This window comes from Rhopalosiphum padi, chromosome 4 (genome assembly GCF_020882245.1).
Source record: "Rhopalosiphum padi isolate XX-2018 chromosome 4, ASM2088224v1, whole genome shotgun sequence".
NCBI classification, from domain to species: domain Eukaryota; kingdom Metazoa; phylum Arthropoda; class Insecta; order Hemiptera; family Aphididae; genus Rhopalosiphum; species Rhopalosiphum padi.
The window spans coordinates 4,285,950-4,305,104 of NC_083600.1; the positions used below are offsets into that span (position 1 = coordinate 4,285,950).

A 19,155-nucleotide genomic window follows, 5' to 3' on the forward strand; every position below is an offset into this window, starting at 1 on the left:
CACATAATTTAAAATACGTGTCCGCCTTTGATATCTGCAAAATATCAATAATCAATATGCATAACAATTTCGGTTTTTTTTTTAAATTTTGAATTTCTAGTTAGTTATTAATTTATCACAATTCATAATCCATAAGCCCGGCTCTAGATTATAATGATTATAATATAGCATAATATAGTAATAGACAAAAGTATCCTATAGCCGTGTTTATAAGTACTCCGTACATTGAATTGGTAACATAATATTTACAATCATTGCTACAAGTAAATTAAATTCAACTAAGTTCTAAAATTTAAATAATTACAAATTACAATAAATCTAAAATTGTATATTATTAAAACTTAGGAATGTATATTACTATTATTACTATATTATTTCATGGTATTAAATATAGGTGACGTACTTCTGTCGTGAACACGATTAAAGATATATGTCGTGAATCGAATAAATTTGAATTTTCGATTATTTCATGGTGTCAAAAATGATAAATTGCGCCAAAATATCACTCTTATCTTGATTTTAATTTTTTGAACATTACCCTTATCAGTTATCAATGGTTGTAACATATTTTTTTACGTGTAAATAAAAACAATTACCATATACTATTAAGTAATAATTATTAAGGAATTTATATTTTACTAAATGGCAAATGCAGTATGCACTAAGCCATATTAAGTATGTGTTACCTATGTATTTACAATCTACATAGTGTAATTACATTACTTAATACTGTCGTAGTGTTGTCTCAAACAATCAAGAAATGTCAATAATAATTATATTTTAATAATGTTTTTGGTTTTGTCACATTCATATTTCATATCGAATTATGACTTATAATGCAGAGCATTAGTCTGTTTCAGTTTTATTTTATTTACATATTACTGTAATACATAGTCAATCTTAATATAATTCAACACAAAAACCTATAATGACTGATGATTTGTGCAGTATTGATTCGTGGGGTTTGCCTGCCCAAATCGTAGAAGTAAATATTTTATACTTAAAGGAACATCACATGTGCATGTTGTTATCCTCTTACAAACATATAATTTAGCAAGTTAGTAGAACCAATTTTTTGTTATTAACTTTGACAAAAAGTGAATTAACATATTGTATAATTTAAAGTTAGAACCTTATTTATATTTATATTTTGAACTTTTTACGATATTTTAATATTAAATTGAGTTAAGATCATTTTTAAATTGTATGTTTTGCATAACTAAAACTAACTTAAAATTTAAATTTCATTAAAAACCAGATGTATGATTCTTTTCATCTTTAAGTTTGATAATATGTAAATTCATTTTAATATTAAAGCTAACAACTTAATATTGGTTCTGCTGAACTTCAATTTTTAATATTATACATTTATAAGACAAAAACAACACATATGTGGGTATGGAATCCTTTTAATTGTATTTGGTACATTGTCATTAGTCATAAGAGAGTAAAATAATATTTTGTTCATTTTAGAACTATAAAAAACGAGGTATTGTATCAATGTTTCCTTGGCAAGTGGAATGTCTAACTAGTGACGGTGTTTTGGATGGACGCAATTTGGTTTACTCGGCACCTACATCAGCTGGTTAAGATTTTATTTATTACATTCTATATGTTTTCTTGATACTGATAGTTTTTCTTATTTTATGGTTACTTTTTAAATTTTAATATAAGTATTATTCAGTAGTAGTTTATAATATTTATATAATACATTTTACTAACCGTTATGATATTTTCAGGAAAAACTATGGTAGCTGAATTATTAACAATGCAGACAGTATTAGAAAGAGATAAAAAAGTTTTAATAATCCTTCCATTTGTATCAGTTGTACGAGAAAAAATGTTATATTTTCAAGTAAATTTTTTTATCGAATTATTTTTATAATTATATTGAATTAGTAGTCAATTAATGTTTAATTTTTTATTATAGGAATTGTTTGAAGGAACAAACAAAAGAGTTGCTGGATTTATGGGTAGTTATACTCCAACAGGTGGATTACGTTCTGTAAATATTGCTATTGCTACTATTGAAAAAGCTAATGGTATAATAAATCGGTATGTTATATATTAGAAATTAATGTTTATAAAATTGATGACAATGATTTTGATTTTAGCTTAATGGAGGAAGATGGACTGCAAGATGTCGGTTGTGTAGTTGTAGATGAATTACATATGCTAGGTGATTCAAATAGAGGCTACCTATTAGAATTATTATTAACAAAAATAAAGTACATGTCTAAAATGTAAGCACTTAAAACTACATTTTATTTATTTAATTACCTATAGATATTTTATCTTTAAAATGTTTGATTACAGAAGAAGTAATATATCGATTCAAATCGTTGGTATGTCTGCTACATTGCCAAATTTAGAAATGCTTGCAAAATGGTTAGATGCTACATTATATCAGACAAATTTTCGCCCAGTTCCTTTAAAAGAATATTTAAAAATTGGAAAAAATGTATATAATGCCAATAATCTTTCTTTAAGTCACACAATTGAACCTAGTATTACTATTAAAGTAATGAATAATAAATATTAAATTGTACTGTTTAAACTATACTAAATATTTACAATTTTGTATTTAGAATGATCCAGATGATGTAAAATATTTGTGTATTGATACAATTCTTCAAGGATATTCAATATTAATATTCTGTTTTACAAAAAAATGGTGCGAATCTTTAGCTCTTGAAATTGCATCTGAAATTAAACAATTAGGTAACTATGTTTGCATATATTTTTAATTAAATGAAGAATTAAAGAATGATAATAAAAATAAAATATTACTTTATAAATTTTAGGTGGAGTTAATAAAACAAAAATTGGAATTGATTTACGGAATCAATTAAATGGTGAAAATTTAGGAGATGTATTGGAACAGCTTCGGAGATGTCCCGTTGGTCTAGAAACTGATTTAAGTAAAACCATTTCATTTGGTGTTGCTTTTCATCATGCAGGTAATCTTTTATTATATTTACCTTTAATAATTTGAACAAATTTTGTGTTGTATGCTTATTTAAGTTTAGTAATAATATATAAAGACAGTTAATTATACCACACTTTTATATTGTTCACATAAGACCAAAAATGTTAATATAATTTCCTTCAAACTTGTCTGGTATAATTCTATAGCTATTTTTTATTAATTATTAATATTTAAATAAGCAAAAACTTATCAGTATTTAAGTTTTAATATATTCATAATTTTGTTAAGGTCTAACAATGGACGAAAGGGACATAATCGAAGGTGCATTCAAGCAAAATATAGTGAGAGTATTAATTGCCACGTCAACTTTATCCTCTGGTGTAAATTTGCCTGCACGGAGAGTGATTGTAAGATCACCTCATTGCCATGGATTTCCTATTGATATTTTACAGTATAGACAGATGATTGGACGTGCTGGTCGTATGGGTGTTGATACTGCTGGTTTGTAAATATTAAGTTTATTAATTTTATTGTTATTTTAAACATTTTATTTTTATTTTAGGAGAAAGTTATTTAATATGTAATGAGAATGAACGACGAATGGGTGAAGAAATTGCAACTCAAAACCTTCCTCCAATTAAAAGTTGTCTAGGAGTTGGAGATTTTTCTAGCTGTTTAAAACGAGCGTTGTTAGAAGTAGTTGCTGGTTGTGTTGTTTGTACTACAGAAGAAGCTTATGAGTATATTAAGTGTACATTACTTTATGTATCAAATGGTGAAAACTGTAAGAATTAATCATAATAATCAAATATTTTTAACTTATTATGAGTTTGGTATTAAATATTAATTCTAGTGAATGAAACTCCAATCCATGAGTGTCTAAAATTATTAATTGAAAATCAATTTGTACGAGAAAGTGACAATAAATTAGCTCCTACTAATCTAGGTCAAGCTTGTCTTGCAGCATCTGTTACACCAGAAATTGGTCTAAAATTGATTAAAGAGCTAGATAAAGCAAGACAAAATTTTGTCCTTGACTCTGAACTTCATTTACTTTATTTAGTAAGACAGATTATTTATAAATATTGTTATAATATGGTTTTAAATAAAATTAATTAATTTATCATACTTTAGATTACACCATATTCAGTTAGTGATCAGATTGGACATTTGGATTGGTTTAGAGTTCTGGGAGTATGGGAAAAGTTACCACATTCTATGCGTAAAGTAGGAGACATGATCGGTATCGAAGAGGGATTCATTGTTAAAGCTATGACTGGAACCAGTTTTAGTACATCTTCAGATGTATGTTATTCATTTAATTTTTAGGGCAATCAAATTTATTTGATATTTAGTTGATAAAGCTGAAAAGTTATTATTATTTTAAGTTTGAAATATGTGTTATACTATAGAATTACACAAATACTAATCTAGTTTGCATATCATTTAAAATAATGGTTTATTTTTTTAATGTTTGAAACATAGTTAATTGATTGTATTTGTATTTAGAAACATAAATTGGCTGTTCATAGAAGATTTTATACATCACTTCTACTGTATGATTTAATAAATGAAGTTCCCATTAACACTGTAGTTTTAAAATATGGTACATCTAAAGGTCTTCTGCAAAGTCTTCAGCAATCATCTTCTACTTTTGCAGGTGAGATTAATTATAACGTTTTAATTTTATAGGTTTTGTTTTATTTTATTCTGTTTAGGTATGGTAACACAGTTCTGTAAGAGACTTGGTTGGTCCTCCTTAGAATTGTTAATATCACAGTTTTCCGAAAGACTACAGTTTGGTGTACAAAGACAACTTGTTGAGTTGTTACGATTGGACTGTTTAAACTCAATTACTGCTCGGACATTATATAATGCAGGAATACAAAACATTCCCGAACTTGCATTAGCTGATTTGCGATTAGTACAGCGTACTCTTACTAAAGCAATTCCATATCAAAGGTAAATACAGTTAAATAGCCTATGAATACATTTAAAACTTATTTTTTTTTTTTTTAGTAATGCAAATAATAATAATACTGATGATGAAGATAAACGAAAAAATATTTGGTTAGCTGGACGTTTCGCTCTTAATGAAAAAGAAGCTGCTATATTTATTATAAATGAAGCAAGACATCTATTACAGGTAAGATTCAATGTATAATATACTAAATAATATTTTTATACTGTTAATTGTTTTTCTTATAATTTGATCAATTAATAGAAATATAACTTCAATGAAATAATTAAGTTTAAGAGGAAGTCTTGTATTTTACTGGAATGTGCTGTACGCAAGTCATGCAAATGTATAATAACTAATAAGTTTTGTAAAAGATACTTTTTAGAAGTATTTATGTATAGATAATCGTGTCCAAAGTTCAAATCAATAAATATAATAAATCCAGTTATTATTGTAACATACTCATAATGTTTATTAGTAAGATAGCAATTGTTAGAGAGGAGATGGAATTGATTCAGATGAAAATCATAATTTATTTTGCTAATCTTTCTAGTCTTGTATAAATCATTACCAGGTATTGGTCATCTAATTTGAACATAATATTTTTAAATTTGTGCTATTACTTTATTTATGTGTGCCATCAGACACAATATTTATTGTTTATATTCATATAACCTGTCTTATGTAAGAATAACTTCAGGTGGTGTCTAGTTTGGTTAAATCACATTAAACAATAAATCAGTTATAAAGTTTATTAGTTATAAGTTGTGAACATTTTGAAATTGTAATATTTTACCTACATAATATAACATACTCAAAATTAGAATACTGAAAATCATCTCCAGCAAACATCAGTAAATGTTGTTAACTTTTAGTTTAATAATAGGTAAATTTATCTTAGTAAATTAATGAAGCCAAATAAGGACTTCTGAATATGTATTATGTTATTATGTTACGCTCTTGACAAAAACAGAGAAAACATGTAGGTAATACATCCTCTTTAATTTTTATTGAATAAATTGTTAAAGAATTAATTTTGAATATACATTTAATAAAATTATTTATTACTTTATTTCATTTTATATTTTAGAGAGAACTTGGTCTTAAATCAGCAAGTTGGGTTGATAATAACATTGAAGAAGAAGATTTAGATACTACTGTGAAGATACGTCCTACGTCAAGAGATGTTACTGTGATTGAAAATAGTCAAGAAAGTAATAAACCAGTGAAATCTGTGGTAAATGTTTCTGTTCAAAATTTATCAAATTCATCAAGTGTTGAATTATTTGCTGAAATTGATTGTGCAGACACTAAAACAGAAGAAGTAACTAATAAAGATTATAAACGAGAAAGTATGGATCTTTTTGAAGGGTCATTTGAAAATACTAAATTTAGTATTACTGTAAATGTTAGTCAAAAATATAATTCAGATAATCTTAGTAATAAATCAATCAGTGATTCATATTTAACTGAGTTGATTAACTTCAAGATACCCACAGAACCAGAAGAGAAATGGGATTGTAATATTGGAGGAGAAATTATTTTGGAAATGAGCCAAAGAGATGTTGGGTCTAAAAAACGAAAAAGAGACGAAGACTCTCAAAATGAAAATGATAGTTTAAGTGATATTTTTATAGAACCTCAACCGAAAAATAAAAAAATTGAAGAACCCTCAACAAGTTATAGTAGACCTCCTGAGAAAAGTAATTTGTTTGAAAGCACAATGTTTCCAGATTCAATAAGGATTGACACACAACTTGATCAACTACTGAATAACAATGGAAAAACGAATACAACTTTGAATATAATATCTACAGAAATGAGTGAAAGTGTAATGCAACTGGCATTTCAAAATACTTTTAATTCAATGTCAAATACAATAATATCTCCGAAGAAAACTAACTTCGCTGTCATGACATGTAAAGATTTAACTATATCTGACTCTGAAGACATGATTGCAGGTTCCCAAGACACTACATCTAGTGGACCATCTCCTCGAAAGTATGATTTTTTTGCTAGTTATATATGTGTAAGCCAGCTTTTAAGTTAAGGGGCTGAAGTCTAGATATTTTTTGATAGCAAAATAAGTTGTGGTGAAACTGCTTTTACATAGTTCACTTTTAATGATTCAACAATAATGATTTACTATACGCAAAAATGAGTTCAACATTAATCATTACCCTACTTTGTTCTTTGATTATTAATGTGGATGATAATTTTTGATGATTTTATTTTTACATTGTTCATTAATCATTCACTGCGGACTATCTTAAACGGATCATTAAAAGTGAATCATGTACTCTCAGCTTAATATGATCACCCTCACTCTGTTGTAATACTAATAAATATTTTTCATTTTAATTAATATTCATATTAGTACAAGCTTATGCTTAGGCACTTTTTAAATTGTTTAGCAAAAATTTAGTTGATAATATTATAAGTGGAATCCAGTTTCTTCAAGCCTCCCAAGTTACATCTATGATTAGTTATTCTTTTTTTTGAGCCTATGTTATTTATTATTTATATGTGGATGTATTTGATAATTATTATTATTTTTTATTATTTTAGAGAATCTCCAATTAAACCTAATGCTAATGCAAATTCAAAATTCGACACATGGGCATATAAAACTAAATTGATGGAGAATATTGATTTGTTTGCTCGAGATCATTTTCCAGATATTAAACGCAGAAAAGAAATAACGTTAGCTTTGAATGTATCTAAAGAAATTAATACAGAACAGAAAATTGGTGCTAGAATCGTTAGACGAAGTTTAGAAAATAGTAACAAAACAAAATTATTTAAATTTAAAGACCAAGTATTAAATGGATTTGCCATTACGTGGTATAAACAAACAGTTGTACATTATGTGGATTTTAATAAGACTGGTATGTTTATTTTTATTTTTCAACAATTTTAATATGATATAAAAATTGCTTTTTTTTTATAGGTCCATCTGGTTTAAGTCTATTGAAAAAGTTGTTGTCTAATAAAAATTTAACTGTTAACATAACTGATGCTAAATTAAGTTACAAAATTATCTCTCAATGTTGCAACATCAATCCTGTTTGCAAATTCAGAGATCCTTTTGTTGCTGATTGGCTAATAAATGGTCAACAAAAAAATTCATTAGATAACTTGGTAAGTTATATACATCAGTATTTACTATTTTTACATTAAAAATGTTTCTGTTTATCCATAAGAATGTAAATATGTTTATAATTGTGAATTCTATTAACCAAAAAATGTCTGTTAGATTCAATGGAATTTAAATTTCCAAGGCACTATTCAAACTAATGATGCAGTTTTCAATGCATTTATCACTCATAAACTAATGTCAACTTTAAGACATCAACTTAAACAAATATATATTTACAAAACGTTTAAAGGTAAAACTAAATCGAGTTCACATTACAAAATATTTTTTGTCTTAGTAATAACAATTTATTAATTATTAATTTGCTACTAGATATAGAGATGCCTATACAAATTATATTAGCAAAAATGGAACTGTATGGTTTTGGTTTAAACAAAGAACATTTGGTAGAGTTAAATGATACAGTAAATAAGCTAATGGCCGATATTTCTAAACAAGGATTTGAACAATCTGGAATAAAGTTTAATATGCAATCCACATTAGAATGGGCCAAAGTAAGTGTTATCAGTTAATTTAATTAATAAGAGATTTTACTATTTAGATTTTATTGAATAGGTAAAAAAAAAATTGAAGTTAACAGATAGTTCACCACATGTATTGGTTGAATTGGTTCAAAATTGGCGAAAATTAAGCTGTCTTAGAAACACTGTAAGTATAATAAAAGTAAATATTTTCAAAACATTTACTTATTAATTTTTTCATTTTGTAGCATATCAATATGTATTTAACAGTTGAGAATGATCGTGTTTATTGTGACAGCAATACATATTCTAATACAGGTAGAATAAGTATGCATGAACCCAATTTACAAAATATACCTAAAGACTATATCATTGAGAATGAAATATTAAGTTTGAGATCAGCATTTGTGTCAAAGCCAGGTTAGTTTCATTGATATTATCATTGAATATTAATTATTAATATTTATTGTTAGTAGGTAATTTCTACACAATAAGTCAAGCAAGATTAAAATTATTAAATCTTATTTGATTTATGTTGTTTAGTATTTTTGTTTAATATTTTTTGTAAAACATATTGGGTATAATGGGAAAATTTACTGAGTATTAAAGACCTGCATGGGCCGGGCTAGGCCTGAACTGGGTGGAATTTGGGCCGGGCCGCACATTTTTTTGGACAAAAAATAACAAGCCGAACCGGGCCGGACTTAAATGTAGTTGAAGCCGGGCCGGACCGGATTTCTATGAAAATTGGAGAATTGTTCTTCAAATTTAGTTATAATATATATTATTTAATTTTTTTATTCAAAGTACTTAATGTGTAAATAATAAAGTGATATTTGATATTGAAGAATTTTTATATATCAATTATGTTAAATGTTTTTATTATAAATATGTTGTTATAACTTATAAGTAAAATTATAGTTATTGTTTATGAATACAATATTAAAAAAAAAAAAAAAACTATAAAAAATTGACCTATAAAACAAATGGTTTCCGGGTCGGGCCGAGCTTGGTTAATCCAACCCGGACTGGGTTACAAATAGTATATTAAATTGTTTTTGACATTTTTTAAACATTTATTCATTGGGTTCCTGACTTTCATAAAATTCATATTTAGTTAATTTTCATAGATTTTTTTTAAGGATACGATAAATATTTATATATTATATTATCAATATTATTGGTAGTGAGAAGTAACCAATTATTAAAATACAATAATCTATATTCCATGCTTAGTCTAATTAATGATCTTGTTATTAATATTTTTTATTATAAAATATCTTACAAAAAAAAAAAATGATATAGTACATAATTTACATAATTAGATGTAAGATAATCTTATACCTATTATCTTTTTATAACTTAGTTAATATTTTCAAATTGATTCTGCTGAAAATAGAACTATTTGTTTGGCAAAAAACTACCACTAAGTATACAGTGTTTTTTTTTTTTTTTTTTTAAAAGAGAAAATGCAGTGCCGATTCATCATAAATTAGTTTATAATTATACAATTTTAAATTAGTTTTGTACATATTAAAAATATTAAAGCAACAAAATTAAATTTTAGAATATATGTATTTTATAGATCAAACACTGGTATCGGTAGATTTTTGTCAAATCGAACTACGTATACTTGCTCATTTATCTAAGGACTCTGTATTGTTATCTGCTCTTACATCTCCTGGTGATGTTTTCATAAATTTATCATCCAAATGGCATAATATCCCAGAGATTGAGGTTTGTGTAAAAATATAATTGTATGTCTTATATTTAATTTTGTGCTAAGGATACATTTTTATTTTGTGTCTTCAGGTATGCGATGAACTCAGGCAAAAAACCAAACAAGTTTGTTATGGTATGTTGTACGGCATGGGTGCAGTAACTCTGAGTGAAACCTTGAAGATTACTCAAGATGAAGCACATAAACTAATATCAGAATTCAAAAGTACTTTTCCTGGTGTCAACAAATATTTTAATGAATGTCTGATACAATGCAGATCAATGGGGTTGGTAAAGACATTGAGTGGACGAATCAGACATTTCCCGGAAATTAATAGTAAAGTACCAAAGATAAAATGTACGTTTCTATTTACAAAATAATATAATATATACTTTAACACTAATGTCTTGATACATTTTTATTAGCTCAAGTTGAACGTCAGGCAATTAATACAATTATTCAGGGAAGTGCTGCTGATGTTACAAAAATGGCAATGATTAAAGTTGATAAAATTATCAATCAAGGTATTCTCAATTCACGAGTACATTTAGTTATGCATTTGCACGACGAACTAATTTTTGATGTAAGTAGTTTTTTTACATTGTACAATAGTTGTTCAATTTTATGACTATATTAAACCATTAAATTATTGAAATATTTTGTAATGTTTTTAGGTTGAAAATACTGTTCTTGATGAAGCTTGTTCAACAATTATCAAAACAATGGAGTCTGCGGTTAATTTATGTGTACCTTTGCCGGTAAAATTTAGAAAAGGTTCTTCATGGGGTGATTTAAAATAATGATCTCATTTTTACAGTTTATTATTAGCAGATTTTTTTGATTAATACAAATATTTTTTTATTAGATAAAAATAAATAAATACTGTATTGTGTCTTTTAGTCTGAACATTTAATAATCACTGAAACTATTTTTTTTTTTTTTTTAATACATTGCATGTTATAACTTTTTTTTTGTTATTTTATCATCATTATTACCTTTTATTGTGTCATTTATGTTTAATTTAGTGTTATATTGTGCATGTTTTAAATTATCAAAATACTTTTTAGCTGGACTAATTTAATTATTTTTTATTCTATATAAAAAACAATTTTTTTTTTTAGTTTTTAGTTCTAATTGATTTTCATATTATTGAATCAGCCAAAATTGGTATTGTGATAATGTTAACTAGTCTTTATAAAATCTTATATTATATTCTTTTGAAAAGATTGTATTATTTTTAATACAATGTTATTTACTGAGGAACATTTAGTGATGAGTTCTTAAAATAATATGTTTTAATATTTTGATTGGGGTATAACTTATGTAATGCTTATTTTATGAATAATAAATTGTGTATATTTAAATTATTATTAGTACTATGTATTTTATTTTGACAATATTGATTGACCTGCATATATATTTAATATATTAATGTACAAATAGAGCTTAAACTATCAACATCATAATATATCATTATACAGATATATGGAACAATATTGATCTAATCCCAATTATTATAATTGATGTTTCAGTATTTCCTTTTTGAAAATTTATAAATGTTAAATTTGTATAATGGCTTGGACAGTTTTAATTAAAGTAGATTGTTTTTTGGATACTCAACTTAACTTAGTTCTTCCCTTTTATGATAGTATTTCAAGTATAATTGGTATAGAGAAATAACTTTAGATGGTATATTATAGTGTAGACATATTTGTGTCTATAATAATATTATAATTATAAATAAAAATAAAAATGCTCATATTTTATAGTTTTTGAGCTATTTAACTTAGTGTACTCACTACTCACCTCTAATAAGAATAATAAGTCAATGAAAATGGGTTTAGAAGAAATGAATGCTCTGAAAATTAGTTATAATGTTACATTAATAATTTGTATAAATGGCTCAAGTATAATAAATACTAGATCCAATATTACAAGTATTTCATATTTTTGTAAAACCATTTTTAAGGAGTATTATGTTAAATATAAATATTTTTAACTAAGAAAGCACGAATTTTGAATTAAGGTCATTTCGAAAAATGTATTTACTTAATAATTTACAGTAAAAAAGGTGGTTTTAATTTGAAAAAAATTGAAGTTTCTATCGCATTATCACAATAGCAGGATACACTTTAATTAGTAATACAGAAAATACTGTCTATAAGTGTATTAAAAACTTTCAAAAATCAGAATTTGAATAAATACATTATTAAAAGTAAAAATGAGGGGGATGGGCATGTTCAGTGAACCACACACTGTATAACGACTATATCACGGTCATCAAGAAAGTTGTAATCGGATTTTACGTACCAATTTATAGGTGCTCGTACGTATTGTACAATAATAATATTATGTGAATACAATAAACGAAAAGACGATAATCCACAATAACAGGCTTCATATTAAAAATGTAGACCACTCCTTCACTTCTTAAATTATTAAATATATTTGTGAAACGTCTTTTTCATAAATTTTAGTGTATCGTAAAATAAACATTTGTTGTTATTGTATGTAAAATGTAAATGTATTATGTACTATTTTTTTTAAAGGGCTCAGCCCGTCAAATCTATAAAATAAATAAAATATTATATTTTATGCATAATATTAATGTTTTGAAAAATCGTCATTCAGCGTTACGTGAACTAGTTTAACAAGGTTTGAATAGAAATTTACAAATTTATGTTGGTAGGTATAGTTGTGGATATACTATAATATACAATATACATATTATAATAATTGCAGATAGATACGATAAATTCTAAATATCGCCAATAATAGTTGTGTATTCATAATTTGTAATCGATTAAATAACTCAATAAAACTATAAACCAATTTTTAGTAGGTACTTACAACAATTGTTTTAGTTCCTACTAATCCTATTGGTACATAATATATTTCACCGGATAAAATAATAATAATTTCAATTATGCAGGTAGACTGACAATTATTCATAATATAATTATATTGCATCGATTTCTTCGAATAAATGGATAGGATTATGCGGGTCCTCGTAGTTGGCACATAATATGATCTAGGTGACTGAAATTGATAATATAAATAAATAAATATATTGGAATAGTATTCATGTCTATTACCCTATAATCCGACCATTTTTTTTCATAAAACAGGCGTCGCATTTCGTTGTTTGCTGCTACTGTATTCACCACGTATACGCAATACGCATAAGTATTATATTCAAGTGATAGTGATACGTCTTTAGGTGGTGTTTGGAGACGATCGGCGTCGGTGGCAAATTATTGTAAGTGCACATTTTCGTTTTTAATTGTTCGCAACAAACAAGTATATATTGTAACGTTATTGGAAAACTTTTTTTTTTTTTTATCATGTCATTACATGCGCCGATTGTAATGTGTAACGATTTAAGCACTGTGTCCCGAGGACTGCAGTGATCATGTTCGTTGGTAATCAAATGTGTTTACTTTTCTTTTGTTGAATTTGTTTTTCAGTTTTTATTTTATTATTATTTTGCTCTATACCGCCGTGACACCGTATATAATTAATTTGTATTGACATTTATAATAATAATAATAAAATGAGGAGGGGGGAATTAGCGCCGGACCATGAAAATAATGAATACGTCTCTGGTGATGAATGATGATAATGTCATTGTTGCGCTCAAATTAATGAAAACAAATAATAATAATCAAACAACGCGCTTGCCATTTCAGTGAGACGAGACTATATTTTATGATATCTCCCGAGTATAATATATACTATTATAATATATAACCTATATACATGCGAATCGACGGTCGGATAGTAGTCTTATTGTGGCGTAGAACAATATTATGATTAGACGACGTGTTGATAGCCTATAGTAGGTCATATAAGACACGAGTAATACATAATAGTAGTATTTGTAATAATTGTACATAATTATATGTGTAGGCTTAGAATATTCCATCGATCAAAATTTCCGTATAATGTGTGTGCAGTACAGGTACCTATTATAATATAGTACGCATATTATTATGCAATTTAAAAATCATATGGTTAGGTTAGGTATTAGGTATACACTATACAATTTAACCTTACCAGCTATTACTATTCACAAGACGAGTAAGACGAGTACTCAGGACATATATTTGAGGGGGAGGTTAATTTTTAAGCCACCCCTTGAGTAAAAAGGTTTGGAGGACCCTACATATAAGTGTAGGTACATACTTTATTACCTATTCATATTATACTATTCAATATTCTATCAGTTATCTTGTCAAAATTGAAATTAACCTATTATTGTATCAGTTTCGTTACAACAATATATGGATATTATTGACTATCGGTTACCACCAACCGAGTTTATGGTATCTATAAACTTAACATGGCGTGAAAGTACTGTAAGTTCAACAAACGTTATATTATTTATGGTCATATAACTTAGAATTAGCGGAGTGGAAAATTAAGGCTATTAACCATTGGGAAATCGTGGATATATTTCCCATAACAGTCCAATGCGTATTTAATGTTTATCTTAGGTAGTATATATTATTAATAATATATATGATGAGTATGTTTTTTTTCTTAAACACCCTGACCATTCAGATAATATAATATAAGAACTACCTATATGTTCTTTTTCTATAATATTGGGCTGTTTCATCCAATATAGGTAGATATATTGGTATTTTATATTAAATTAAATAGATATCGAATACGGTATACATAATTATTGAAAAATTAACAAACATCTGCATTTAATGTAAAATTTTAAATTCTATGTAGCTCTCAAATTCTATTGTTTCACCGGGTTTTTTTCTAAAACTATTTTTTTGGGTTATTTAAAAACTTATTTTTAATTTATGTAGATACATTTCAAACTGCATATTAAATAAAAGTCATAGATTGTTTTTATTAAAATTATTAATATTAATGAAAGTATGAAAGATGTACTTTTTAAACATTTTTAGTAATATTATATCGAGGTTCACAAAAAATTGAAAAAATTCTGAGAAGCAGTTTAATAATAAAATAAACACGCCTTTATAAAAAGTATTATCCATTTCGGATAAATTAGTATTTAATTTGTGATTTATTATTACTATTATATTTTATGTATTTTTTAAAAAATACATAATTATTTTATCATTTATTTAACTACATATTTTATTGTTGTTTTAAAGTAAGCAGCGAATATGGAAATAATGATAAATAAAAATGAACTGGAAATTCCATTAATTTTTTTTATTACAATATTATAGAACGTTTATTATTAGAGTAAACAAGTTCCATAACGGATCGATTAAATTAAATAAAAAACAAATTAATAATGATACAGAATGTTGTATAAGTAAGGAAGCTTGAGGCGTCATTAATAATGGAAATCATTGTGCACACGACTGTGACGAAGAGGATGCTGATGCGGGGAAGTTGGATATTGCGAGTGAGACAATCGAGAGAGAATTGCCAAGGCAGAAAGAGATCTGCACAAAGGGAGTGGGAAGGGTGATCAAATAGAGTGTGCGGTGTGGGTCACAGCTGATGGCAATTATTTTATCAACTTGAAGATGTAGCTGAGTGTATAAATGAAACAAGTTGAGGGAATGATGCGGCTGTAGAAATATGATATTAATAAACAGGTGAGATATAATATTATGTAATATCGAAATGAATTCAAATGAATATAGCTGGTGTAAGTGTATACCTATGTTCTACAAATAACGCACTGCACGAGTTCAGGTAATAATTTTTTACCATATAAATTTAGCGTGTGCGTCTAATGTCTCGAGAGAATTTTCAATGATTTTAATTCTCATCAATACTACATAATATGTATTGCGATATCTACGGCAGTTCGTAGATATAGTAAATAGTCGGTGTTAAGACGGGCGTGTTAAAAATACATTTCATACATATTTTATGTACTTATAATATTGAAATATATTGCTTAACGACATTATGCGAGTGTGTACGAGTAAGTTACTTCATGTTTATATAATATTATAATATTTTATATGTATATTTTTTTATAGTTATATATGCTGTAGTCATAAATACATATTTACAACACGCATTTATACTGGGACTTTAAAAGGTTTTAAACTCCAAACGATTGCGTACATCATCGTACACGGTAATTTCGAGCAATTTTTAAAACGTACAACTTAAATATAAAAAAAACTTTCACATTAGTACATTGCTGTGTGTGTATAGGTTTTTCAGCTTAAAATTTCAAAAATAGTTTTTAAATATTTATCAACGATTTAGTTTGTAAAATCGTCCGACAATAATAATATTTTATTAAATGCACTTGATGCCTTCAATATAATTTCCCTATTTAAATAATTAAGTTATACATGCACGTAAATTATATTTTTATATATATTAAACGGGTACCTATATAAGTGGTTCAATTATTTATTTATTCTTTAGAGGCTTGTGCCCTAGGGTACCATACTACCATGATATCGTTGTATACTATAGGTTTAGCTTCATACATGATACATTAGCTTTTGTTATATTCTTAAAGGTGTACAAGTCTACGAAGTACAAGTACGGAATTTATATAATAGCAGAGCCGGATCAACATATAGTCATATATATGTATATATATATATATATATATATATATACAACAAATTCTAAACGATCTTAAACATAATCTTAAGTCAAGATTATAGCGATAAGATGTTTGACTACAAAAGGCTGATAAATAATCGGTTAAAATTAAAAAGGTTGGATAGAATTATTATTTTTCTAAATTACATTACTTCTTATTATCAAAATGTATTTAGACTTAATCTTACTGATTTATTTTTATACAAGGGAATTATTGAAAATATACAAAGAAATTAAATATATTATATATACTCGACGCACCAAATGTGTTAGATATCTTACTGATATATGAATTGTCTACAGATTTTGTAATACATCGTTATATAATATAAATATAATAGATCCCTCAAGAGTAGATCTTATAAAATAATAAAAATATGTTCTTATTGGGTCGATATTTATCATAGTTTTTCCTCAACACCGAGTAAACAAACACAAAAAAAAATAATACTAACTGATCTAAAATAATATGATTATCTATATTTTAATTTTAATATTATAATCCTAAAAATATATAATAATATATACCCATTTAATAAATATATTGTAAACAATAGTGATATGTATGTAAATTTTTTAAAATAACAGGATTATTATAAAATAATTTATAAATTTGATTATAGTTTAATTAAAACAATCATTCAGCTATCGCATTGTTTGAATTTTTTTTTAACTATACGGAAATAAATACTTTATGATAATATTGTCGTTGAAATAATATGAGATTTGTTAAATGGTGATAACGTGAGATACCGTGCGAAAGTCACCTACACGTTGACGTACTGAAATTGCCTATACATGACGCCGGTCAATAGCTTCTAAATAATATCATTATAAAAACAAAAATTATTGTTTTTGTCGTTTTTGAAACGGAAAATATTACACCAGGATTTGGTTTTGTGTGCTTGTTTGAGGTCCAGAACAGTAGTAACCAAAAAATTGTTACGAATAAAAATAAATACCTTCACCATGGACATAATTTTTTTGAATATTATAAACCTGTAACACTTTTCTCATATAAACTATACTATATACATTTTGATATTATTCATTCATAGAATTATAAATACACAGCATTTTAACACAATATGTATATTTTGATGCAGCTGTCACTGTAATTAAAAGGATTTGATTCTGAGGTTATTTTTTAAAAATATTTTTTATTGTTAGTTTTTAAGTGTTATAATTTTTTGAATGACAGTATATTATATTCTGCTACAAGAAAATCACCTTGTATAGAACTTTTCATTTTATAATAAAAATAAAGTATAGTGGTAGATATGCCAATTTAAAGGCATAGATTAATTGATTATGCTCTAACATTAAAATATGTTAAATAATAATTTGTATAAAAATACCGTTAATTGCTATGTTAGATGTACGTACATACGTTATAGAAAAATGTAATTATTAAACTTAATTGAATCTCTTATGTTATGAAAAATGTATAATATATTTCTATACGTACTTGAAAAATGATTTTTGCACGTCCGTTCCTGGGGAGCCTTTTAATGTACGGAGATTAATAGATTACGAAATATAAAAACATATGTTTTTAAAAGGTTTTGACGCATTGTATATCGTGATCACATTATCCCGAGTTCTATAAATTCACACTATTGCAGATCAGAATGTTTATAAAACATTGATGAGATACTTAATTAAGCTTATAATATACTATGCATACTCGAAAAAATTATAAGACAAATATTACAACCCTGAAAATCATAATAATGTACCTATACTACTTTCTAAAAAAATATTGAAAAATATTTATTACTTACCTTTTTGTTTGTTATAGAACAGGCGATGCCGTGAAAATAGCTTTTGTATTACATCCATGAACATATTGGAAACCTAAAATATATTAGTTGCGTCAGTATGGCAAGGTTTTATTGAACTTTCTTTTAGTTATTTTTTTAAATAACAATTAAATGGTTTTGGACCAATAATACTCTATGACCTAAATTATATTGGTCCATAGATATGACCAACTGTAATGACTCCAGCCAACATTAAGCTTGGAATTTAGATAATAATTGGATCAACACCAAGATAACAAATAAAAACTAAATCCTTGTCCACGAGCTATTTATTTTTAGTGTATATTAACTATAAGTAAATATATATCTTGATTAAAATAAATATTTAGGGTTACAATACAATATTATTGTAATATATTATGCGTATAAAAAAGTTGAAAAGAGTGAGATTTTCATTTTTCATAATCATAAATTATTAAAATAGATACATTTAATACAAAATCTTACTTAATTAAGTTAAATTCACTACCAAAATAAATATTTTAAACTCTTGAAATAAGATTTATTTAAACACTATCAAATTCGAATA

The 19,155-nt window shown here is 26.0% G+C and overlaps 1 protein-coding gene across 2 annotated transcripts; it reads left to right on the forward strand.

The window, feature by feature from the left end:
• The first annotated feature begins 573 nt into the window (after positions 1-573).
• Positions 574-11,591, forward strand: LOC132929672 (DNA polymerase theta). Of its 2 annotated transcripts, XM_060995183.1 has the most exons (26): positions 577-985; positions 1,474-1,585; positions 1,740-1,855; positions 1,931-2,055; positions 2,115-2,243; positions 2,317-2,521; positions 2,589-2,721; positions 2,805-2,960; positions 3,218-3,430; positions 3,492-3,713; positions 3,783-3,991; positions 4,064-4,234; positions 4,439-4,589; positions 4,648-4,891; positions 4,949-5,075; positions 5,980-6,890; positions 7,458-7,777; positions 7,840-8,030; positions 8,146-8,278; positions 8,359-8,540; positions 8,602-8,694; positions 8,756-8,927; positions 10,093-10,244; positions 10,320-10,584; positions 10,653-10,810; positions 10,902-11,591. In XM_060995183.1, exons 1-26 carry the CDS (start codon positions 929-931, stop codon positions 11,025-11,027), a joined length of 5,073 nt encoding a protein of 1,690 aa, XP_060851166.1. In that variant the 5' UTR covers positions 577-928; the 3' UTR covers positions 11,028-11,591. The 2 variants fall into 2 exon arrangements, with proteins under 2 accessions (XP_060851167.1, XP_060851166.1); XM_060995184.1 differs by lacking the exons at positions 10,093-10,244; positions 10,653-10,810; positions 10,902-11,591 and having other exon boundaries at positions 574-985; positions 10,320-10,462.
• The last annotated feature ends 7,564 nt before the right edge of the window (positions 11,592-19,155 follow it).

Bases quoted from the DNA above. Each gene is read 5' to 3' on its own strand.
- LOC132929672 (XM_060995183.1), top strand. From the start codon at position 929: ATGACTGATGATTTGTGCAGTATTGATTCGTGGGGTTTGCCTGCCCAA. The intron at 3,992-4,063 runs GTAAGACAGATT...ATCATACTTTAG, and splicing joins AACTTCATTTACTTTATTTA to ATTACACCATATTCAGTTAG. The intron at 4,590-4,647 runs GTGAGATTAATT...TATTCTGTTTAG, and splicing joins ATCATCTTCTACTTTTGCAG to GTATGGTAACACAGTTCTGT.